Source organism: Polypterus senegalus, chromosome 12, assembly GCF_016835505.1.
Source record: "Polypterus senegalus isolate Bchr_013 chromosome 12, ASM1683550v1, whole genome shotgun sequence".
NCBI classification, from domain to species: Eukaryota; Metazoa; Chordata; class Cladistia; order Polypteriformes; family Polypteridae; genus Polypterus; species Polypterus senegalus.
Genome location: NC_053165.1, coordinates 129,445,352 through 129,472,660, shown reverse-complemented (window position 1 = coordinate 129,472,660; position 27,309 = coordinate 129,445,352). Strand labels below are relative to the sequence as shown.

The 27,309-nt window shown below is 38.1% G+C and overlaps 1 protein-coding gene across 2 annotated transcripts in view; it reads right to left on the bottom strand.

The window, feature by feature from the left end:
• The window catches only part of scaper (S-phase cyclin A-associated protein in the ER), a 641,491-nt gene that overhangs the window by 595,354 nt on the left and 18,828 nt on the right, over positions 1 to 27,309 (bottom strand). For both annotated transcript variants that reach the window (XM_039773420.1, XM_039773421.1), the window contains exon 2: positions 11,410 to 11,527. In XM_039773420.1, the coding sequence (XP_039629354.1) occupies positions 11,410 to 11,527 (118 nt within the window). The remainder of the gene's footprint in view (positions 1 to 11,409; positions 11,528 to 27,309) is intronic.

Genomic DNA, 27,309 nt, shown 5'->3' with positions numbered 1-27,309 from the left:
ATAGCGGACGTTGTCGACCATTATGATCGTTATGTGTAGAATTTCGAAATGAAACCTGCTTAACTTTTGTAAGTAAGCTGTAAGGAATAAGCCTGCCAAATTTCAGCCTTCTACCTACACGGGAAGTTGGAGAATTAGTGATGAGTGAATGAGTGTGGGCTTTGCCTTTTATTAGTATAGAAGATTACCTGGTTGATTTGTTTTTATTACCTACTGCTGTGATTGGTGCGATAAGAGACTTAGTGTCCTAAAAACTCTTGTTCTCCTTAATAACCATTTCACTTTGTTCTTGACTATATTCAAGTCATGAAAATTCCTATTAAGCCTCTGTAAGTGGTTGTGGCATGTAATGCAGAGAATGTACTATCTATAGATTGCAAAACATTCACCTCTGAATTCTCTACCAGTGGTAAAAGAATTTGTGAATTAGAAAGACAGGCCTTCCATGCAGTATTAGAAGGAGGGTTCCCAGATGTGACTGACAGATACTGGCAGGCCAAAAACCACAGTAGTGATGAAAGCAAAAGCCATTGTGTATCTGGGCATGGAATTTAGATGTCCCTTGGTGCCTCCCCTGGCACGTTTACCAACACAGCCAAATGGCAGAAAACCCAATATATACTGGAGAGATTATACAGTATCTAGACAAATGACCTTGGAACGTCTATCACTTCCAGTGAGGGGTTGGAAATCATTGATGAGGATAGGGTGGCTTTGTCTCTCCAGCTTAGGGTGTTGCCACTGTTACCTTCACCAGGACAAGCACACTGAAATTAAAGTGATAGTAATGCAATTAAAAATGCATCTACAACACATTAAATAAACCAGAAAATAAGACAAACAAATATACAAACACAATAAGAAAGTTAAGGCAAGATTAATCATTTGATTGTGACTGCCAAGAGTGTAGAAAGGCAGGCCAGTGAGCAGTTAAATGGATGGACCAGGAGTTAAATGTTGATAAACAGTAAAGAAAAATTAAAACTGGGAAATTAAGAAAATGATCATCAAAACCAAAAGTCAAAATCAAAACAGAGTTAAAATGCTCTAAATCAGAATTTCCTAGGGTGTAAATACAAGTTTTAGAATGGATGTAAGGCACAATCTTGGACATTAGGTGGCGTGCAGGCTTTACTTTTTTTTTTTAAATGCTGCGGTCTCTAGGCCTGAACCTCCAGCAATGGGCAATCGTGTCCTGGCAACAGAGCCCCAAGATGGCAACACAGAAAATATAAAGCATAAAATTAGTTGAAAATCAAATTGTTTAGAAACTATATATGAAGAAAATAATACAATTGCATTCTCTGATATCCCAAACTCTCATAAAAACAAATTCCAACAGTTAAAGCCAAATGTGGTGCCACAATGCAAGTAAAACTGATCAGGTATTCAAAACTGAGTAACATCAAATCAAGCCACAGCTGTTCTTGATATAACATGGCGAATAGCAAGGTGCCAGCTCTTGTTACTTCGTGAATTTTTCGTCCTTCATTCTAGGCCTGTCTCATTTAAGCCCAAGAAAAGCTGTTGCATTTTAAATTGTATCCAGTTTCCTTGTTGCCTTAATTACTTTAATGGCTCCTACAGTCAACTTATAAGATCAATGTACAAATCTATTAATTAAAAACACAAATCACAAAGTCAGTTAAACAATAAAAGCCTTGGCCTAAGTGAAGCAAAGATATCGTAGTACTTTTTACATAAAGTAAAAAAAAAAAAAATCCAAATTCAAAATATACTAATTAAGTACATATCGCTCACCATATCAAAGTTAAATAAGCCACCTGGTAAAGTAGTAGCTTTGTATTTCTGTTATTAGTGCACATCTAAAGCAAGTAAATAGTACTGGTGGCAAAATTCTGTCCTGCCATTGGGCAATATTATAGTCAAAAATCAAACATAAGCTTGTGGATCATGCCAAAAACCTTAAGTTTTTACCTTCTTCATTACTAAACAAGATATAATATATATTTGTATATCTCTCTATTATAAAAAAAAAATCTTGGGATATAATACGTGATTTTCTTGAAGTTACTTTCACATCCCGCGACACAAGACTTTGTGCCAAGACACAAAAGGGCCAGAAATAAAAGAGAAGATGACAAAGTAGAATGTCATAAAGAATTAAAAAACGGCGCGATGCACATGCAGAGCAGGTTAAAGATAATGGAAGTACAAAAATTCGAAAGTCTCACATTAGCGCAAGCAAAGGAAAATTATTACTTAGTAAAATAATGGAACAGCGAAAAGAGATCAAATATATTGTGTGAATTTAAACTTTAAGTCAGAGGCTTGTAGATCGTCTAATATGGGTTGTCATCAGGGAAAAGTAGCGTTTCTTCCCAATGAAGAGGCTTATCCACAAGAATTAAAAGATGAGATTTTTGTTGTCCCCGGACATTCTTGCGGGGACTTTTTAACATGAGATTCTTTTAAGACACGCTCTACTTACAACCACTTTTAAATAAGATCACAAACATCTAACCTCTCAGTCATGTAAAGGCTTTTATTAGACACACGTCCTATGCTCTCAGCTCTTATAAATACTTTCTAGATGACAAGTCAACAACTAAGCGAAGAAGAAAGAGTAGTGTGTGCAAATCACACGGCACGGCAGCAGCAAGCCAGCAGCTGATCGCTGTACTTGTTTCCCATTGTATCACAGTTTAAGAGGGTGTTTCGGAGGAGCAACTGGGTCTCCTTCATTCCGCCCCCCCTCTTCACAACGCAAGCGGAAGAGACGCAAAGTGGCTGGCAAGTAGCACTGGCTGCCGAGAAAAGGAGGCGAGGTGGTGGGTGAGCGAGGCAAGCAGGGGGCACAGCCCCCTAGTTATATTAAAGATCTAGACCCCCAAATAGTTGTAATGGTACAAGATTACAGATCAAAACGTTACATTCAAATCTGATTGATGCTACTATTTCTAAAGAATGTACTACAAGGTGAAATTATATTTATACCCAAAAAGTTCCACTATTCCTACACATTACCTGTTCCCATTCAAAACAATACAGTTTCCTATAGAATTGTGTTCTGCAAAGACCATCATCAAAATTTAATGTCCGTCATTGAAAATGCAAGAACTGATGTATGGCAGGAATGGTTTACTGATGGTTAATTGAATACAGTATAGCATATTCAACAGTAAGGCACTCCAGTCAACTACTAATATTAGTCTCAATAAAATATATATACAGTATCTGATTAACCAACAGCAGTATAACCAAGGCCCCTTCTCTTAGGAAATATAACAAGCAAGGATCTACTAAAGAAGATCTAGCATACCATGATACTAAATGAAACAGTAAATGAAATAGATATATCACAGGTTTATATATTCACTTCACCAAGGTATTAACTCAGTAATTCACTCTTTATTCCACTTCTGCATTATTTGATTATAATGATGAAATCTATAAGTGAAACACTTCTGGTGTGATTAAACACACAAAAAAAAAAAAGTAAATCTGGCACCTTTAAACCCAGATAAGATGACCAAATTGAAATGAGTATAAAGTAACTTATCTAACTCAAGACTTGTTTATCCACCGCTAATTATAGGAGGGTAATATACAGTTTTTCTGTAATGTGTAATCAGTTGTGGTTACAGCAATGTTTACATTTCCGCAAATGCACTGTAATAATGAATAGCTAAACTTGAGCTTGATTAGCTGTATATAAAATAACATCCAAACAAGTATCTATTGGTAGAAGCTAATGGCACTTTAAGTAAATGTAATTGGGTGACAGTCAAAGTCTGGATCAGAATTCAAACTGAAACTTTGTGACAAGGCCACATGCAATATGATCAAGAAATCAAGAGAAATAAAGCAATTTGCAGGGAGGAAAAAACTACAAAAATCAGTAAAATTATTTAAGAAAATGTAGATCAGCAACTTTAAGAAAGACATGTCTACCATTGCCAATATATGTTTCCATTAATTAAACATGTTAAGTAATGAGCAATTAAAATATCAAACAGCTTTCTGTTTGAGCCCTGCGCCCTCAAGAATCCACCATTTTTTCCCCCCAGGTATTGCAATTTTCACCTTGCATCTAAAAGTCATGCATGTTGGGTTTACTGGCAATTCTAAAACTGTCCACTGTTTGAGTGTTGGGGTGTGCAGGAGTGAGTCCCGAGAAACACTGATGCTCTGTCCAGAATTGTTTCACAACATGTGACTGATGCTGCCAGTATAGGCTCCATGTCTCTGTGATCCATTTTGCTATGCACTATTTCGTACATGTGTCTGTAATTCAAGGTATCTGCAATAAATGCAGATGTTTAGACAAAACATTTTCACAGCACAGTGTAACAAACGTCTGGCAGCTCAACCGGCTGGGACACCCAGGGACTGGAAGGATGGCGAAAGGCAGCTACTTTGGGACACTGCTTCCCCCAAGACGCTAGATGGAGAATTCAAGTTTGTATTCAGCCCAGAAGTACCTTGGGGCTTTTGTACTCATGATCTACCAGTACTTTCGGGCTAGGTGAGAACTTTGTCTCCTACCATCCTCCCACAGCGTACCCTGGCGGCACTCGCAGCACCCAGCATGGCTGTGATGCCAAACTCCATATCCCAGGGTGCCCTGCGAGAATCCAGGGCACCGCTATATGGCAGGGAATCTATGGAACTATGGACTCTACGGAACCATATAGCAAGACAGGAAGCACCAGGACTCTAAAGACTTGGACCTTCGTCATTTTGCAGAGATATCAGGAGTGCCACACAACCCTTTCCAGTGACCTCATGACCCCCCATGCTCTCCCAGTCCGTCTACAGACTTCATAGGAAGAGTCACCAGAGACATGAATGTCACTGCCAATGTAAGTAAACATCTCAACAAGGTTGACACTCTCTCCGCAAACAGACACACTGCTGATAGCTGTGACCAAAAGGTCATTAAAGGCCTGGATCTTGGTTTTAATCCAGGACACTCGCAAGCCCAGACACTCCGACTCATGCAAAGTCTCTTGAGTGCCCCGATCAGAGCCTCCATTGACTCCGTGAAGATCACAGCATCATCAGCAAAGTAAAGATCCGTGAATCTTTCTTCACCAACAGATGCCCCACAGCCGCTGGACCCTACGACCTTGCCCAACACCCAGTCCATACAAGCATTGAACACAGTAGGAGCAAGAACACACCCCTGATGAGCCCCAGAATCAACTCGGAAAAACGCAGAGGTTCTGCCTCTACTCTGCACAACACTCACAGTACCAGTGTACAGACTGGCCATTATATCCAGCAACCACAAGGGGATCCTGCGAATCCTCAGGATGTCCCACAGGGCAGCTCGATCAACTGAGTCAAACGCTTTACAAAAATCAAAGGCTGCAAAGAAACTCTGCCAATATTCACATTGGCACTCCACGGAGAACCCTCAATGCCAGGATGCGGTCAATGGTAGAATTCTTAGGCGTAAAACCAGACTGTTCCGGTCGCTGGTAGGTGAGCAAGTGATCACGGATCCTAATGAGGACAACCCTAGCAAGGACCTTACCCGGCACCAAGAGCAGTGCTATCCACCTGTAGTTGCTGCAATCCAGGTGATCACTCTTCCCTTACCACCTACCTGGAGAAGTTCACCCTGGATACCATGGATCCCTGCAGCATTTCCTGCCCTCAGATGGTTCACCACCTGTGCAATCTCAGGGAGATTGTGTGGTTCACAGCTAATTGGAGGATCAGGCTCAAGGACCATGGACCCAGAGATATCCAACGTCCCAGCCGGAGGATCAGCTTTCAACAACTGCTCAAAGTAGCCAGCCCAGCGGGTCACAACTGCAGTGTCATCCATAAGGACCGTTCCATCAGCTGCCCTGACTGGAACTCTCCGAGGAACAGATTAAGATGTGTGTAATGCTTTGATTCTTCTATAAGCAGGACGTTGGTCACTACACCACAGATGGTGTGTCACTTGCTCACAGATTCCTCTAACAGACGCCTCAGAGCCCTTGCAGCCGTCCTTCTCAGTTCCCGGTACAAACCAGAGTTGACATTGAGGCATGCGCTGTGACTCCTCTAAATGATATCCAGGGTGCCCTGTGAGATAAAACACCAACACAACCTTCAGGGTCTTGTCACGGAAGGTCTCCCACATCACATTAGGATCAGCAGTTGCACCCAAATCTGCAAGTTCCTCACACAAACTGCATGCAAACCCATTAGAAACAGCCTGGTCATGGAGTCTGGACAAGTCCAGGCTAATTTTCCTAGTAGGTGGTAACCTACTGGACTTAAGCTGGATCCTAAGAGTAGCGACAACAAGTCTGGCTAGGGATCTGCACTGGCAATCGGAAGGTTGCCGGTTCGAATTCCGTAAATGCCAATAGGGCCTTCACCTGCAATTGCCGAGCGCTTTGAGTAGTGAGAAAAGCGCTATATAAATGTAAAGAATTATTATTATTAAGTCTGTGGTCAGAATTCATAAGCTGGGCACTTCTGTAGACCCTTCAGTTTTGCAAGAGCCTCCAGTGTCTGCCCACGAGGATGTGATCGATCTCCTTCACCGCAACACCAGTATTGGAGTACCAAGTCCAACAATGCGATTCTGGGCGCTGGAACCAGGATCCAGTGATTCACAGCCCCTGACCTTTTACAAAGTCAAGGAACATGGAGCCATTTTCACCACAGTTATCAGACCCATGGGGACCGAGACAGTCCTCATAGCCAGCCCTGTCAGTGCTAGTGGCTGCATTAAAGTAACCCATGACCAGAGGAGTGTCACCTCATGGGCACCCATCAACCACCGAGCGAAGCTGCAAATAAAATGTCTCCCTCATCGAGACAATCACTCACCGCGGTCGGAGCATACACAGACAACAGACAAGTTCCCAGGGAGTGCTGTAATTTAAGTCTCATAATACGCTCGTTGAAAAGAGTGACATCGGACACCATTGGAACAAGCCAATCCACTACAGCAACAGCTACTCCCGAGTATGACAGCCGTTAGAGCGACCAGACCAATAAAGGTGTATCCTCCTACACAGATCTGGCCAGTCCCCGGTCTGTGCACCTCAGAGTGTGCCGCCACTGAAATGCGTAGTATATGCAGCTCCTCCGACAGCAGAGGAAGATGATCATCTTGCCGGATAGACAAGACGTTCCATGCTCCTACCCGTATGGTCCACCTCAAATTGGGACCCGAGTGCTGCCGTGCAGCGGGCGACGCCTCAGCACCACACCAGTTCCGATCCCCCACAGACCTGACCTCATTGGCTCTCCAACGGTTTCGACTCTTCTGGGAATGGAGCTCCCGAGGGCTTCCCCCCCATCCCCTTTATGATGCAAGCAGCCTTCCTATTGGCAGCTGCAGCAGAGATACTGTACTCCCGTGGAGATCAAAAAAAAAAAAAAAGTCCTTTATGTCGTCTCGGAGTAAACAAGTGGAATCTTTAATGAAGCTTGAGAGAAGGATGAAAAAAATTATATATTATAATAAACAAGTAAACAAACAAACAAACAAACAAACACACACCACCTGCCCCAAACACACAACGTCTGGACTGGATGATGAAGAGCTGCTGCTGTCATTAATACCCTTGTAGGTATCCATAAGATGATAAGATTTGTCCTGAAGTAACCACAAGTTTATGTTTAAAGGCACGTTAAAAGCTTGCCATGTTCACAAAAGCAACAAGGCATTAGATCCAGAGTTGCCTGGTTGAAGACACCAGTGTTCATTCATGTTGCAAAGTTTAAAAATAGGCATCACTAGGAAGATGCAACCCCCTCCTAGTTGGCAACGTGGAAGAATTCAGACTGCATTTCAAAGTCTGGATCACACATTTAAGCTTTATTTGTGCTGTACTTGCTTTTTAAGTACATCTTATTCTCATAAGTCTCCAGACCACGCTGTCTGATCATATCAGATGTAACCCGTGCAGCATTAAATAGCATCTGAACGGTTAGGCTTGTTCTCCACAATACCCAAAATGCCACAATACCTAAACTCGCTGTACCTTGCCATGAGATGTGATAGCTTTTTCAACTTAAAAGGCAACTGAAAAGTTCTTTAAAAACTTCAAAAGTAACAGAAGCAGGTCAGTTTTTAATTATTTCCACCTTTCATTCGTCCTCACTCCAGATCTTCACCTTTGCCTTCCTTTAGAGCCGTTTTTCTGATATGGTGCAAGATAGTTCCTCTGATGGTAGTGATCACAATGCAACCAGCTGAGTACAAGAATATTTATTATACAGTATACCACTTTACACTTCTCAAAGTTTGTTATGTCATCATATTTTGTATTGGGTAGAGGTACAGGTAGAATCTTTTTCAGATTGGCATTCTCCATCTGGAACCATAGACAACATATTTCTATAGTTCAATCTGAATCAATCACCTGCAGTCTGCTAATTTAAATTTAAAAAAAAAAAAATTTTCAGAGTTATTTTCATTAGCAGTACCATAGTAGGTGCTAATTTCAAGATCAGTGATTTCATAAATCTCTACATTAGACACCAAATCATGTATTTCATACTCTCACGCAGGAAAGGTAGCATTTCCGTATCAGTCTGTGAATCCTTCATAAACAGAGAAAGTTTCTTAGCTATTAATAGTGAAAAAACTTCAGCTATTAGATGTGAGCCATGGTCTTTTTCTGTGCTTTAAGTTTCTTTTTCGTCGTATTTCTGAAATATTATTATACACTACACCTTATTTCTAATGTCCTCTCTGCAACAGAATTACTTTCCAGCCAACTATGCTGAAAAAAAAAGCAGTGAGAAATGAACATTACCTGTAGCACCTCAGGGTCGTATGCCGTTCTCTTCTTCTGTCTGGAATATATCTAAATAACTAGTACAAAAATCAATATAAATTGTGTTGCTCTGCAGTCTGAAACACGAAAACCTAGCCCTGAATGATCCACTTGCAATGTCTTGTTCACAGCCTCTCATATTTAAAATAGTAGAGTCACAGTCCCTTCACAATTGCTTTTGCAGCAAACCCACAAATTTCCAAATGACATTCAGGCTGTCCATTTAAACCTGTATCAAACTCAATATGTTAATCTTTCCCATACAGTCACTAATGTGCTATAGCATGATTTTGACATTGACATAGACCATATAGTACTGTGTAACCACACTGCTATTCTCCCATAACCAAATTTGAACATTCATTCACTTGAATTGTGACTTGTAGTTTAAGGTTCTGTCATATTCCTCTGCTTTTTTTTCCATTTTCTGCACAAGCATTGACTTACAATCTGGTGAAATTCTATAGCAGGATAAGTATGACCATTTACATTCTCCACATGTGAAAGATTTAGAAATCTTGCTACCAAGAAACATGCTGAAGCAACTTTTTAAACGCCATCACAAAATCTAGAAAAAATGTGTAACAAGATCATTTAATTTTCTCAAAAAAAAAAAAAAAAAATTGAAACTGAAAGAAACCATCCTGGTCAAAAGGGAGGTACTGGATGTGCAGTTACCCATTCAGTCACAGTAGCTCTAGCCACACTGATGCTCAAAAGCGGGCATTGGCTAGCCATACTGCTGCATGGGTATGCCATAAGTCTTGACATCAATACAAAGAAGCTTTTCATTGTTGTTCCTTTTCTTCCATTCACAATGCCTTTGTCATTTCATACAATATGACTTCTCAGCGCAGCATCACCCCTGTTACAGATATCAAATATTTTCTTACAGTAGTAACATCCTAACTTACATTCTTAGTTTTGTTATTTTGGAGCCAATTTAGTTTAAAGAACAAGTTTCACAGTTCGTTTTTTTCTGTTTTACAGAGTCATTAGGGCTTGAAAGCAGATTTTACATAGCTTAATGTAAAGTTGAAAGCTTACTCTTTTAAAAGAAAATGAAACCTGAGAAAACTGTTCATATACACCTCTCCAGCACCCATTATGTAGCATGAACAATTGTGATTTTCAGAAACTACATTTTAAAATATTTTTTCATGCTAAGGAGTTTTTCTTGCTTAAGTGAAGTCAGGCAAATAAAGAAAAATGAGCTTAAAAATAAATTAAATAATCATTAGTCATCAGAATTTTCCAAAACAACCAATCTATAAATAAAAAGGTGACACGTAGGTACATAGTCTTACCCAGCTGTAAATGAGCAGATATTGCTGTTACAAAGATCTTCTATCAAGTCATGAATATTTTTACTGAGGCACATTCATCCGTTGGCAAGAGCAAAAGAACATGAATTAGAAAGTTGTTTGAAATATACATTATCTACTTGTGTAACAAATTAATAACAACAACAAGTGGCATCAGTGTGAGCCATTGTCTTTCAATACTGTTACAGCAGTAAAAGCAATGAATGTCATCATCATATTATAACAGAGTTGTACCAAGTTGGCTGTTACAGTGACTTTCACCAAGTACTGCTGGGAAAGTCTTAGTCCCCTAAACCTGAACTGAATTAAGCAGATTCAATAATGCAACAAAAATAATTTAATTACAGTAACAAAAACCTTCAAATAAACTATTAAAATCCAAGATTCAAGCACACTCATGAGAATCAGTCATTTGTATAAATGCATCTGTCTCTTTCCAACATCTGTCTGTCTGTCTGCATGTCTGTCCGCTTTTCACAAGCAAACTACTTCACGGATTTAGATTTTTTTTTCCTATAATTTGCTTGAACATTTCTTTGATTTTGCGACTTCTCTCATTGCACCAAGTATCATAGTTCGCTTGCATGAGCGATATATTCGCTCTAATCCAAGACAGAGGCTACAGGCCAAGAGGAGTGGGAAGCAGGCAGGGCCCTCCTCACTCACGCACCAACATCCATTCGAATCAGTCTACCTCTGGCCACATTTTGGAGCATACCTTGCCTCCGCTTACCTATCAATACCCATTTATTCATTAAATTTTTAAAGTTTGTCCTGATTCACTACTACACAGTCGGAGCCACAGGGGACAGCTAGTCTGTTTATATTAAACTAATATTCATCTATGATGCTTACAGTTGAAATAATATTTATGTCAGATGAAAAACATCGCCCAAACGGAAAAGATGTTTATAGAAAATCTAAAAAGGGCAATATTTTTCTAAATATAAATAAAAATAACAGTTGTCTAACAATCTGTTATAGTACTAGCAGTAGTAGAAGTGTTCAACACATATTACTACACTAGCTTATAGACCTTTATAGTTGCCTTTACGCTACTGTTGATAAAAGAGAACCATTTTTGTTAATAGTTTTAACACTAAGAATAACACATCCTAATAACAAAACTTTTAAATACTCTCAGAAGGAAGCACTTTGCTAATTTGCTAATCATCAATGATTAACTATTAATCCACATAAGCATAATTAATTAATTTTATAAAAAATGAACCAGTAAATTCCCAATTTCTAAAGTTTACAGATCAAAAATAATGGGGGAAATTAAAAAAAAAAAAAATCATAAGAGTACAAAGATTACGAACCATCATCCTCTTTAGTTTCCAAGGGCACACTCCAGGCAATCAGATTCCTCGCAGTGCGACCTTCTTCTGCAACAATCTTCCTCACTTTATCATGACTGTTTGAACGCTGAATGGAAGCCTGAATGGGCAAAAAAAAAAAAAAAAATTTCTATATTATAAACAAACATAACACATTATTTCAAAAAAGTATAATAATTCTATTACATATATTTGTAGAATGCTTATATTACGGTCTTAAAATAACTGTCTATTCATACAAATACTTCATACATTCTTAGACCACAACAGCAGCAGTAAGAGGAAAAAAAATTACCTTTTTGTTACAAGCAGATGGACCTTTTCATAGAAGCTACACAAACATCTTGGTAGATTACCTTACTATTAGATTTGAAAATGGTCTCAGTATACAGTGTTTTTTTAATGCTATATACAGATATGTATTTTATGTATTTCAAATATAATAAACCAGTAATAAAATTGATGTGAAAATGTCCCCTTATTATGTTCTTTAAATCGACTGTTTCACTGCAGTAATCAATACAAGTTTAATTGTCAAAGGATACTTTATGGCTCTTTAGTGTCATCTAGTGGTCACTAAGAAAACTTAACATCTGATCTGCACATTTTAATGTATAAGAATTAACTAGGAGAACTATAGAACCATAGACCAATTTAAATAACAAGAAAATCAATAGTTTCTGTTTTATCATGTTGAGACTCGTGTTTTTGGAATTATACTAAACTAAATTAATTGACTTGCATCTAAATTCTGTCATTTATAATACAAATGAGTCCTTCAATATTTGTGAAAAATCTTGAACTTGAATTTTACTGCCAGACAACATAGTTGTTAAGATTTTGTTCTTGGTGTAATCATCTTTTTCACATAAACACCAATACACATAGAACCATGACAACAGAGAACTGCAGTCATACACAGTAATCTATATCAATTATTTTTAAAGGGTTTTATAAACTTTTGACATTCCACATTTTATCACTATTATATTGTATGTAAATAATAAAAGATTTAAAATAAGAACTGTGTCTGATAATTCAGTAAAATTTATATTTAAGGAGGAGTCCAAACTGTTAATAAATGAAGTGGTGTCTGCTTAGACTTTTAAGGATAAAACAGACTGTCCATCTTTTTGTCAAAAAAATATGTTAGAGGTATGGAAGAGGGGGGCCTCCATCATATATTTCATAGGAAGGAATATACTGCCTACACACAGCATCAACAAATCACTGTTGTACACATTTCTTTACAGAGCTGTATAAATCAACAGAGCTAATAAGTTTAATTGATTAACCCAAAAAAAAAAAAATACTATGACGGTAGTGAAAAACGACAGAAAGAATGTTAATACTGCAGTGAGGGGCCAGGCGGTAGTAAAAAATATGCAGTTTACCTACTCTTCAAACACAATTACCTTCTAAGTATTTGATATATTCCCAATCTTATAAGACGAACAAAGCAAGCTTTCATGTTCAGATGTGGTGATCTGTACTTTTGTGAAACACTCATCATGGACTGAAGCTTACACGATTATCAATTGTTGCTCCAAGTGAAACAAGGAGTAATGAATACACCTATAATGAACACCAAGGTTGCAGTCGCGGGAGTTTTGCAGATGTTGTACCAAACCCTAATGGAGAAACACTAGCTAAATTTTAGAACTAAGCTGATAATTTAATGGTCAGTCTACATTCCCATGTTCAATTATGGCCACATGTGTAGAATACGGACTGAAAGAATAACATTGTCTATACAACTGACTAAAAATAAGGTAAGTGCGCCTGCACCTTCTCACCATGATATAGTTGAGAAATGAGCAGTAACGGGAGACCTTAAAGAACAGTTGGTTCTTCAAATTGAGAGTAGCCAGTTGAGACATTTGGAGGCACAGTTTGGATGTTCTCCAACCCCATCTCCCCAACCAGGTACACTTTATGGAAGAGAATGTGCTAGGTATTGGATATATGGGCAGATATTAAGTACAAATAAAAATACAGTAATCCCTCGCTATATCGCGCTTCGACTTTCGCAGCTTCACTCCATCGCGGATTTTAAATGTAAGCATATCTAAATATATATCACAGATTTCTGCGGACAATGGGTCTTTCAATTTATGTTACATGCTTCCTCAGTTTGTTTGCCCAGTTGATTTCATGCAAGGGACGCTATTGGCGGATGGCTGAGAAGCTACCCAATCAGAGCACGTATTACATATTAAATAAAACTCCTCAATGATATACAATATGCTTCCCGCGCGCTGCTTCACACACTTAAAAGCTCCAACAGCCCGTATTGATTTTTCATTGTTGGCTTTTCTCTGTCTCTCTCACTCTCGCTGAGAAATACAGGCAGATACTTATCCATCATGCAATACCATCATGGAGGCGTATGATTGGCCCCATTATCTGCTCCTGACGGAGTAAGTGTGAGCAGAGGGGCTGTTTGCACAGTGGCTGTTTGCTTGGAAGATACGGACACGCCTGTAAAAAAAAGCTGAAAGGCTACCTTCACATTGATCCCTTCAATGCGCCGCTTTATCACGGTGCTTGCATAATTAAAAGCGCAACAGCCCTATTGATTTTTGATTGTTTACTTTACTCTCTCTCTCTGACATTCTCCGTTCCTGATGCGCACCTTGAAGAGGAAGATATGTTTGCATTCTTTTAATTGTGAGAAAGAACTGTCATCTCTGTCTTGTCATGGAGCACAGTTTAAACTTTTGACTAAAGGGTGTTATTTCATGTCTAGAGGGCTCTAATAATGTTAAAAAATGTATTTAGAAGGTCGTAAACAGGTTATAAATGCTCTAACTGCAAAAATATTAGATTTATAAATAAAGAATCCTGCTTCATGGAAATTCATTTATCTGTCTGGAGCGGATCAACCGCTATAAACGAGGGTTTACTGTATAACTGCAGAGAATATTTATAAACCGTGTGGGAGAGTTTCTAAGAGCTTAAAATATATAAAAATAACCATACAAACATATGGTTTCTACTTCGCGGATATTCACCTATCGCTGGGGGTTCTGGAACACAACCCCCGCGATCGAGGAGGGATTACTGTAGTCCAAATACAAAGTTTGTTTATAAAAGAAGAACCATGACAAAGAAGCAAATTGTATAAAACATACATTGATTGCTAAATTAACAAAGAATTGCCACTTATCAATATTAATTGTTATAATTGCATTATAAATCTATGCTTGAATTTTGTTTTTCATGAGGGGTTTCAGAATACAGTAGGTTTAATAAAAAATAAAAAGTGATCTTTAAAGGTTGCTTGATTTATTTTGAAATGTATACATTCTAATTTTGTTCATTGACATTTTCATGTCAATTATTTACAACAACAACATTTATTTATATAGCACATTTTCATACAAATGATGTAGCTCAAAGTGCTTTAATGGAGTAATGCTTAACACTAGAATTACCAGAGCGTACGATAAATCTCGTAAATCCGGCCCACCTTAAATCCATTCCCACCTCTCTGTCAGTGTCTTTTGTCCTGTAAATGTGCCAATAAGCAGCAAGCAGGCTGGTATCCCATCCCCCCCACCCACCGCTGGAGTTCATTTCGCAAAGAAGTTTCTCAGTGCTCAGTGTTTATCTTCCGAATGAAGCGCTAGAGCTTTATAGGGTAAAATTGTACATCGTCATTTGGAATACATGTCAACAACAATCTATGTAAAACGTAGTTAACACAGAAACATTTTTCATGTTTTAGTAATAATTGAAAAAAATGTAGATATGAAATGTATATATACACTCAGCAAAAAAAGAAACGCCCCTTTTTCAGGACTGTGTATTTCAACAATAATGTTTTAAAAATCCAAATAACTTTACAGATCTTCATTGTAAAGGGTTTAAACAATGTTTTCAATGCATGTTCAATTAACAATAATCCCATAATCAATTAATTAACATGCACCTGTGGAATGGTCATTAAGACCTTAACAGCTTACAGAAAGTAGGCATTTAAGGTCACAGTTCTAAAAACGCAGGACACTAAAGAGACTTGTCTACCGACTGTGAAAAACACCCAAAGAAAGATGCCCAGGGTCCCTGCTCATCTGTGTGAACGTGCATTAGGCATGCTGCAGGGAGGCATGAGGACTGCTGATGTGGCTAGGGCAATAAATTGCCATGTACGCACTGTGAGACGCCTAAGACAGCGCTACAGGGAGACAGGAAGGACAGCTGATCATCCTCGCAGTGGAAGACCACGTGTAACAACACCTGCACAGGATCGGTACATCCGAATATCACACCTGCGTGACAGGTACAGGATGGCCACAACAACTGCCCGAGTCACACCAGGAACACACAATCCCTCCATCAGTGCTCAGACTGTCCGCAATAGGCTGAGAGAGGCAGGTCCTTACCAGACATCACCAGCAACATTGCCGCCTATGGGCACAAACCCACCTTCGCTGGACCAGACAGGAGTGGCAAAAAGTGCTCTTCACTGATGAGTCACGGTTTTGTCTCACCAGGGGTGAGGGACGGATTCGTGTTTATCGTCGAAGGAATTGAGCACGTCTGGGACCTGTTGGATCGCAGGGTGAGGGCTTGGGCCATTCCCCCCAGAAATGTCCAGAAACTTGCAGGTGCCTTGGTGGAAGAGTGGGGTAACATCTCACAGCAAGAACTGACAAATCTGGTCCAGTCCATGAGGAGGAGATGCACTGCAGTACTTCAAGCAGCTGGTGGCCACACCAGATACTGACTGGTACTTTTGATTTTGAGCCTCCCTTCATTCAGGGACACATTGTGAAACATTTTTAGTTTATGTCTTATGGTGTGGACTCTTTTAGTGTTCATACAAATATTTACACATTAAGTTTACTGAAAGTAAAAACAGTTGAAAGTCAGAGGACGTTTCTTTTTTTACTGAGTATACATTATACACTTCATGTCTACATTTTGTCAGTTATTACTAAAACATAAAAAATGTTTTTATTTTAACGATGTGTTTAGATCGTAGATCATTGTAGACACGGAACACACATGAAATGCATGTGTTCCAAATAACGATAGTATTTATAAAAGGTGTGATTTTGCTGGACTTCTCACTCTATAGAAATCCAAGCAACTGACACATAGGTAAACAGACTTGAGCTGAGAAAACTGTCCGCTGGTGGGGGATGTGACAGCAGATTTAAAAAAAAATAAGTACAACTCAATAGTGACTAAAACTTCACATGAATGCACTGAAATGTAAAAGTGAAATGTCATAACTCTGAGCTACGAATACTCCGATAGCACATAAAAACAGTAATGATCCTATACACACATTGGGAATACACATGCAAGATTTATAATTCGTGTCATTTGTGTTAGCTGTACGTACCTATAGATATATATGGAAACTAAAAAAGTGCTCCACATGATTAGTTTCCCATCTTTACACTTATGTCCAACTGCTGCAAATTAGAAAATCTATCAAATGAAACTCTGATGATACTCATAACAATTGGACTATAAAAGGAACCTCACAAGTAATTCTGAAAATCAACCGTATATACCTACAGCATTTTGTTTTCACCAATTCTTTGTTCTTAAAATTATTATCTATTAACTGAGAGGTTAAAGTGTATGTGCAAACCATACTTTACTAAACATCACAAGTTATGTACTGTAAATCTTGTGTTTAGATTATTTGGCTTGGGGATTTGTTGAAAACAGTCCTAGGAACAAACTCAATCAGATTGGTTTACTCAGTTCCACATCAACAGGTTTCCTTGGAATGCATGAAGAAAAGTGGTCACTGTTATAATGCCTACTAGATGAAATGACACTGCAAAAGGTCTCTTTACTAAACAATGCCAAGTGCACATTAATAAAACACAAGTACAGAAAAAAAGAACTGTGTCAACCCATTATACAATGTGAAATGAATAACTCAAGAGACATTAATTATTCTATAATTGCATCCAAAACCGATTTATCCATTATGTGGATATTGGAACAGAGCTATTCTTGGAAAAAATGGAGTGCAAGGTAGAATCCTGACAAACAATGCCAGTATACTCACACATTCTGATTTACTAATTTAATAACAGCCAATTAGCTTAATGTTGATGTCTTATGTGTGTGGGACAAATTGGAGTTCTTCTATGAAAAATATGGAAATTTACAAATTATATTTAGACAGTGCTCATGCCAAACTTGGAACCCAGGTAGCATGCACAAAATGCTAAGGGTGATGGCAAATATAAAATTCTGAGGGTGACAGCACGGACAGGAAGAGTGTGCAAAGCAGGGCAAAAACATACCACATTCAAAGTAATAAGTTGTGACAAAATTAAAAGGTGTCACAGGCAAAGGCATTGCAGCATTTAGGGTTAGTAAGTGTTGAATATGAGGGGTATTTTACATGTCACCTCTTAACATTGACAGCCCTCTCAAGTCTGTGCTATGACATTTTGGCTTTCTCATCACAGGTTGATTTTACAACAACATTTACTGTATTTTTTTTTAAAAAGAAACAACCTTTAACATACATGCAGTAGTTGTCATTAATTAATTGCTTTATTTTTTACTTGAAATGGTTGATGTGTAAAAGTTCTTGTAATGGGAGGTAACTATAAATACAAGTAGCAGGGTAATTCTAACCATGCTTAATTCAAAAGCATTAAATGTTAATATAGCCAAGTCCAAATTTAGAGGACAGTGGGTTAAATTTTGACATAATCTACCTACAATGTACTGAAAAAATTAATAGACCATTTAAAAAACAAATTTCAAACCCTTATTATATGGACAGAAAAGTGTTCATAAGCTCATTAAACAACACATAACATTAGAAAAAATAGAAATAAACAAGGCTATAATAAAAAGTAAAAAGACATTTTTTGCCCTTTCTGAAATCGTAAGTTGGCACAAAAGTAATTCCATATAAAGACAGCCTTTGGGTTACTAAGGGGTTCTTTTTCTGTCAATGTTCGTAACCCAATTTCTTTTTATAAGTCAGAACATAGGCTGAAAATAAAAGCTACTGGAAAAAATGGCAATAATAAGTAAGACTTTAATAAGTTTAAAACATTTTTCTGTATAAGTAAAAACAAACAACAGTGAGGGAATATGACTGTACTATTAATAAAAATAAAAGCACAAATGCAAATCATTTAATGTAAACTGAACCATGTACAATATTTGACTTTATGATTAAAGCTCCTACAGTTGTTGATAATGGCAAAAAAAAAACCCTCAAAGTTGTAAAAGGCATAATAATGGCGCAAAAAGACACTAACTAACTAACTACTGACAGCAGATTCCTGAGACAGCCCAGCTGTGAGGTGTACTTAGGATGCTTAGAATTTGAAGCAGCAGGTTCTGTCTCTGTTCAGCTAAACAAACAGTTACTGATCTAGCATTCAGGGAAACATGCAGGCTTTACTAAAGAATCACTAAGACTGTGATTTTCTCTTCCTGCAGCTACACTCCCTTCCTAAAAATTACAAGTGCAGGTTTTTAAATTGGTCAGATAAACAGCCAGCTGCCAGTCAAGCTGCTTACCTATGACTGAGCTTACTTTAGGAGCTCCCCATTAGATTCTGTGACATGTATATGGAACAATAACATGATTGAAAATGGTGATGTCTCAGAGGTTGTTTGCCATGTCAAAACTATTTTCTTCAACTGTACAAAAAGAAAAAGGGAAAAACACACACACATATATACACAAGTCACTAGATGAAAATTAAGTTCTGTTGAAAGAAAAAAATGTGATCTTTATGTACTCATTATTATCTATGGAATTGCTGTAACCTGGGATCACTGTAATTCGAGGCCTTGCTTTAAGTTAATAAGGTAGTGATTAGTGGAACCAAGTGTGCCAGTGTAGTAGGCTGCATGGAAGATAACCACAAGTACTATGGATATAACAAAGCAAATGCATTTTTACAGATATAAAACTTCATCTTTCATTTAACAAGTATATTTGTCAGATTTCCCCCTGGGGATAAATAAAGTAGTATTGAATTTAAGGCCATAGTCAGGGAACAACAGCACATCCAAATGAATATTCAAGAAGTCATGTTCAAAAAACAGAAACTGTTTAAGCTAAAAACAAAACACAAGATGGAAGATCCAAAAAGCTCACTGCATCTGGTGAATAGTACTTAGAAGGTCACCTTCTTAAGAAGGAGAAGGAAATTCCAGTGAGGTGTAGAGTCACCTGGCACCAATTACACCCTTCAACTATAGGAAGAGATCTTATACTCTGTACATATGTTGCAGCTAAGAAACCATTTTTATGGAAGGGCAATAAGCATAAGAGATTGCAAAAGTAGTGTGCATTCTAATATGCAACAAGCTTAAAAAGGACATCATTAAATTCTGTCCAGTAGAATCAAATAATTTAATACTTTATCGTCATGCTGTTTAGCTTGTTTGCTTAATGGTCTATAAGTAATATGGCAGGATTGTAACTAGAACCAAAAAAAGTGCAGCCATGTAACTGTAGCACTTAAAAGGCTATAGTGACTTCCAAAACCCTACTTAAGGTACATAAATTCCTACTAAAAAAGTACAACTAAAACACTATCCGTTACTGAGCTGTGATGAACTTTATACTGTATGTGAACAGTGGGATGTTGACAGAAACTACAAAGTGTTTACTTCATGAATTTCTGTTGCCAGTTTGTGTGTGCAGAGAATGCAAAATTTCATTATCAGCCTGCAAAGGGAGACAGTCAAGCTACCCATGGCCTGTTTTTCAACAGTAAATGTCATCAAGATATAATGGCATTTTTCCTTTTCCTGTTTATTCTTATTAGTTAAAAGGTTTGGCTTTTGACTACTTCACTGCTAAAATTAATCAATTGAACTAATGAATGGGAAAGAAGAGATGCTTTGCAATCACTTTAGTTTTCTTTTATCTGGTACCTCCCGACTAGTTGGTATGAGAAAAAATGATGTGTACATTGGGTATGAGTACATGGACTTAAAATGGCTCCCCTGATTTTTGGCTCACTATACCCAAAAACCCCTCACTTCAGGTAATATTTTGTGCAGGAAATGACACTGTTATGACAGAGTAAATCAATAGGTGTCTCGAGCAAAAAAAAAAAAATAATCAGAAGGACTTGAAGCTGTGCATGCCACATCAACCTGCTCCTGGAGTTCACCCCCATAGCGGGATACGAAGGGGCAAAATTACTCCTTTTCACAAACCATTGAAAAAAATGGGGATTGTTCATATAGGCATGTAGAGTGTTTATGCCATTTCAAGGTTACTAATAATGAATGTAATATTTTTGATATTTAAATTTCCTTAGCCCTCTAAGAGTGACTCCCAGATGATTAAAAATGCCAAATTTCAAATATAAGCATGTGAACACCCTTTTAGACTGTTTCAAGGTCAATGCTTATGAATATAACCTTTTTTTGATTTCGGATTCTTTACTAGCCATCTGAGAACCTCTCTCAGAGGGTGAAAAAACAACAAATTCCTATTGCATTCAAGAATTTTTAGATTGTTTAACATTCAAAAAGAAACAAATTTTAATATTTCAAATACTGTATGTGAAGTAACATTCTTGTTTTAAGTACCTTTTTAAGGACCTCATGAAGTCCGTCGGTAATTTTCAAACCCACTTAGTCCTGAACAGGGTTGTGGAGGTCTGCTAGAGCCTATCCCAGCTATCATAGGGTACAAGGCAGGAGCAAACCCATTGCAGGGCGAACACACATACCCCAACCATACACTAGGGCCAATTCTCCTAACCTGCATATCTTTGGACTGAGGGAGGAAACCCACGCAGATAAGGAGAGAACATGGAAACTTCACACAGGGAGGACCCAGGACATGAACCCTGGTTTCCTTAATTGCAAGACAGTACTACCACTGCACCAACATGCCATCTCCTCATTAAGTAAATTTTATATTTCTTATGAACACCCCCTGAATTAGGGTGACTTACACAAGTAATTAATTGAAAAAGTCTGAATGATAGTCTAAATATAAATAAAACCCCAATCTCATAATAGCAAACATCAGGTATAGTACCTGATAAAAATTTGTTAAGAAACTTTAAAATCAGCTATGAAGAGCTGTTGTAAATGAAAGTGTCCAGAAAATCTTAGTGTCAACCAGTTCAAATGACATTGATATGTTTGGATATTAAATTTTGATTGCACGGACTAAGTATTACATTATTTTCAATTACTGGAAAGAAAATGTAAATAACAATATGCAAATATAAAACATGCACACTACATTTAAAAAAAAAATGGTGTATGATGAAATCATTCTTCTTAAAATCCAATTTTTACTATCCTAGACTACAAAATTCCTTATCAGTTGTTATTACATATGAGGAAATTGGCCCTCGCTTTATTAAAACCAAAACTAATGCTCTGTTACTGCTAATTAATTTTAAAATTTGATGCATTGCCTTAGTGGACAAGATGTCATTATGCAATTTTCTTGGAAATCTAGAATCATTATTTTTAATAACACTACTTGTATCAGTACTTCTTATTGAACTGCTGTGTAATGGTAATGAAGTCCTCAGTATAGGTACTGGCTATCAAAAAGAGGAACTGGTGCATCCCTAAATATTATGCAAGAATCACCCCTGGACAAGACACTAGTCCATCACAAGAAATATACAAAAAATATTTTTATTATTTTCAAGCAATAAATTATTAATGTACTAGAGTTATTTGGCAAAGCTTAATATTAGTGTATGTCTCGTTAAAATTCATGGAAAGTAAAGTATTTCAATGTAATTTAATCCTTTAAAAGTTCCCACAGGTTCTGTAATTGGTTATATGTATATAATGAATATCAGTACTACATCTGCCCTGGGCAAAACTTAAGTGTGTGTTTTTTTATTAGTATTGTAGAAAAGCATAAACAGTTCAATAAACATTTGGAAGCTTTGACTTTTTAATGATCTGAGTAAGTTAGTGGCTAGCTACAAATAAGAAGCCAGCTTCAGATTTGGTAGATCAAATAGGTCATAATTTACTCTAATATCTATGAAATAATATTAAAGATGCTTTGATGAAATGTTTCTACATTGAGAAAAAAATGAAAACCATATATGAACATATTATGCAGTGATGTTAAAAAGAAAGTATTCCCTCATAATTCATGGTTTTGCATATTATGACAAATTATCATAGAGTCTTCACCAAGTAAGTTTAGGTAATTTTATGTACACATAATTTCAATTTACCATGAAGTTAATCTGGGAAGCAATACCCTTATTGACCATCAGAGGACATTACCATCATAGCAGCCCTATTGCAGGGTTTGAGGTTCCCCAGACCACTAAAGGTGATATAATTGTAGCCTCACAAACATACAGGGAAGGAAAAAAAACACAATCTGTCCCTTTCCAGTTCAATGTCTATAAAGAGGTATACATTAGAAGTTCTACCCATACGACACCAGATATTAATAATGTCAGCAGAAACTCCAGAAGTGCTTATGGCAGGGTACCAAGAAGATGGTAAGGACACAGTACAAAAGGGCCTTGCTTCCACTGCCCAGGGAGCTTAAAGTTGAGAGGCCGCTATGAACAATAGCTCAGCTGGACAGAGAGACGGAGGAAAAACCAAAGTATTGGAAGGTGAGCAGGTGAAACATGTAACCGAGTAGCCATAGATTACTGGTGTTTAGTTAGGCCCTAGGGGTCAGAGGGGCTTATTACTTCCCGACATTTGTTTTAATTTGCTTTCCCCCATATTATTTATTTAGATTTTATTATAAAATCCTTTTTAGTTGTTTTGTATTTACACTTTAATGCTCCTGTATTTGAGGTTGTGAGACAACTACTACAGGTCACGATGCATGAAGTACCATTTTATCTATTGATGGAAGCAAAGTCATATGCCTGCAAGTCAGCAAGTTGAATGTTATTTTTATTGTAATCCTTTGTTCCTTATTCTTCTGAAATAGCTTTATTAATTTAAAACAAAAACTAAAGCTCTAGGCTGCAGCCACGGTTGAGAAAGCCTTACAGATGATATCAGGTTAGACCTTTATAAGAACATACAGTGGTGTGAAAAACTATTTGCCCCCTTCCTGATTTCTTATTCTTTTGCATGTTTGTCACACAAAATGTTTCTGATCATCAAACACATTTAACCATTAGTCAAATATAACACAAGTAAACACAAAATGCAGTTTTTAAATGATGGTTTTTATTATTTAGGAAGAAAAAAAATCCAAACCTACATGGCCCTGAGTGAAAAAGTAATTGCCCCTTGTTAAAAAATAACCTAACTGTGGTGTATCATACCCGAGTTCAATTTCCGTAGCCACCCCCAGGCCTGATTACTGCCACACCTGGTTCAATCAAGAAATCACTTAAATAGGAGCTGCCTGACACAGAGAAGTAGACCAAAAGCACCTCAAAAGCTAGACATCATGCCAAGATCCAAAGAAATTCAGGAACAAATGTGAACAGAAGTAATTGAGATCTATCAGTCTGGTAAAGGTTATAAAGCCATTTCTAAAGCTTTGGGACTCCAGCGAACCACAGTGAGAGCCATTATCCACAAATGGCAAAAACATGGAACAGTGGTGAACCTTCCCAGGAGTGGCCGGCCGACTAAAATTACCCCAAGAGCACAGAGATGACTCATCCGAGAGGTCACAAAAGACCCCAGGACAACATCTAAAGAACTGTAGGCCTCACTTGCCTCAATTAAGGTCAGTGTTCATGACTCCACCATAAGAAAGAGACTGGGCAAAAACAGCCTGCATGGCAGATTTCCAAGACACAAACCACTGTTAAGCAGAAAGAACATTAGGGCTCGTCTCAATTTTGCTAAGAAACATCTCAATGATTGCTAAGACTTTTGGGAAAATATTAGGGCTGAATCAAGCGAGGCTAATAGAGAGCCAGCTGTTGTCCAAAATACACCTTCGTATTTAGCAGCCCAATTAGTCTTTTGGCTTAAGGAATTTTTCTTAAGAACAATTTGATAAACTGCAGCTTACTGACTCGAAGACCCCAAGGTTTCCTGGGAGCCTGTCAGTTTGAGGATTTGAAACAGAGATAGGCGAGACCTTAAGTGATTTCTCACTGAAGACAAAATACATTATGAGGCGGGGCCATTATGTTTTATCTTGAATATGACATTTAACTTTAGACAGGAGTCAGGCGTGAGAGATATACCAATTGATCCAGTATACTAGATTAAATTCTCCTGGTATGTATATTAAAAAAAAAAAAAAGTTGATTGTGTGCTGAAACCTAGTGTAAAAACATTTAAAAGTAAAAACACAAAATTTGTAGATCTGCACATGCAAAAGGAAACTAAGAAATTCAGGTCATATTTTTTTTTTTTTTATAATGAAATAACATCCCATACAATCGAGGCTTACTTTTACAACAAAGAAAATATCACATACAATCAATCACGTAAAACGTAACCTGAATTCAACCCCCACTTCAGAGAGAGAGAGAGAGAGAGAGAGAGAGAGAAAAATCTTTAAAAACCAAAGAAATCTTTAAAAACAAAGAAAGGAGAATATCCTTTTCCCCTGATATAAAAGCATATTGTAAAGTTTTATCAATTACATCTTTCCATATTTAAAAAAAATTTTTTTAACAGATCCTCCAAGTAATAGTAGCTGAGCAAGCTAAGTCTGCATGCTAGTAGTGTGTTTAAGGTAATTACTATCAATCTGTCCTCCTCTGTAAGGCCATCCGGGGGTGTTTGCGACACCAAGGCTGTCTGATAGGCATTCAAAGATTTTTGTCAAGAATGATGTTAATTTGGTGCATGCCCAAAACATGTGACCCATTGAGGCTGGAGCTTGATTGCAACAGGGTGAATCCTGGCCTGGATACATTGTGGACAGTTTTAATGGAGATAAATGTGCTCGATGAAAGATTTTAAGTTGAATGATTGAATGCTTTCTGCATATGGAGCTAGAGTGTATTTTGTGCATGGCTACCTTTCACTCCTTTTCTAAGAACTCCATTTTAACAAAATCCTCATCCAGGGTAGGGAGCACTGGCGCATGCATGTTGCTACCGATCCTCCCTGTTAACAACATTTTTCCCTAAAATTTGCATTCAACTTGCACATTTTGCGATTCTTTCACTTTTTTATTGTACGTATAGTTCATGGATGCATCTGGCTCAAACTGTATTTATGATTTATTTTATAGACTTTATTGACTTTGTCTTGCCTGAGTTGGCAGCCTTGGGGACAACTGAATCTTTCTGTAGTACACAGGAGTCGTATGAGCACTTCTTTGCACTGTGGTGATCTAGGAGCTGGGGAGGGTCTGTCTTCTTGATTATAATGGATATACTGGATTGCTCTCGATTCTTTCTATACGTGCTTAATGACTGACAAATGATCTGATTTTACATTCACCTGGCTTGCAGCTCTGGGGCGATCACGCCTGTAATACCCAGCATTATATGTATGTAGCAGTATATTAAAACCTCCAAATTCTAGTATCGTCATGTGCATCTTGTAATATTTTCTACTATGCTACTTCTGCTGCTTGCTATCACTGCTCATCGGCGCCACCCCACTCGTCTCACCTTCTCCACTGTACTGTGCTGTTTCACTGCTCTAATAAGATAAATATTGCTCTGTACTATGATAAAATACTCTCATGACAAACTCCTTCATATTAAACAGTTTGGCCACAGCAAATGGTCAGAGTGGAATTCACTAAAAGACACTGGCATTGTGCAACACCAGAAATATATACATTATGGGTCAAGTCGTCGCCAACGCTGGGCTGTGAACAAAAAGTCCAATGACACCATTTGTCCAGCAATATGCCATCCTATTCATGGCTTTGAAAATAGGAGTGTCAGTGTGCCAAATTTGCAGTTTGTTAAAACTCTGAGCATGAATTTGTGCACAATGAGCCCTCTTCAGCTAATACTGCATTGTTTAACTGACGATCTCTTACTGGCAAAGCACTGGTACTGTCTGATTTCATTACAGACTCCAACTTTGACATGCTATGTCTAAAAGAGTATAAATCAAATGATTTTATGTCTCTCACGAAGTCAACATCATCTAGACCAGTGGTGGCGAACCTATGGCACGCGTGCCAAAGGGGGCACTCAGAGCCCTCTCAGTGGGCACGCGCGCTGTCGCCCGAGCACAGAGTTTGTTACTATAAAGCCAGAAGAATGCGGGTCTGGGCTGCTCCCCTCACCGATCCCCCTCTTCACGCGCGCCGGAGGTCTTTTCTCACATCACCCGCCCCTCTGCCCAGCAGCCCAATGGGAGCGCGTCCTTCCTCTCCTGTCTGGGGTAAGGCGGGCGGCACACATGCTGCTTGAGGGTGCGGCACGGACTGAAGCCTTTTGAGTCTGTGATTCCCGTGGTGGGGTTGGAGGGGATGTGGTATAGCAGGTCCACAGCTCAAAATTGAAAAGGCCAGTTTTAACAGATAATTGCCGCACTCGCGGCAAAGGGTTATGGTAGAGTGGCCGGAGCGGTTTCCGGGAGCTTTGTGATGCGGGCAGTCCTCACTTAAGCGCACAGGTGAGGAGTCATCCGCATCTGTAATTATTGCCGGGAGTTGCTAATCGCCACACCTGATCCACGACCCCGTAATATATAATGGAAGCTTTGGGGCGGAGCTTAATAGGGAAGACCTGCGTGAAACACTTGAGAGGATCGAAGGGATGACAAAGGACAGCACAGTTAGTTATGAAAATGAAATCCTTAAAGTGTGGAATTCTCTGCCAAATAATCTTAAGTCAATGAAGGCACTTGAGATTGCTTTCCTTACTTTGTTTGGAACATCTTATGCTGGTGCGCAGCTGTTTTCAGCTTTGAATTAAATCAAATCTGACACCAGAAACAGACTAACAGATGACCTGAGTGCTGCATGTGTTGCTCTCAAACTTACAAAGTATGAGCCAAGGT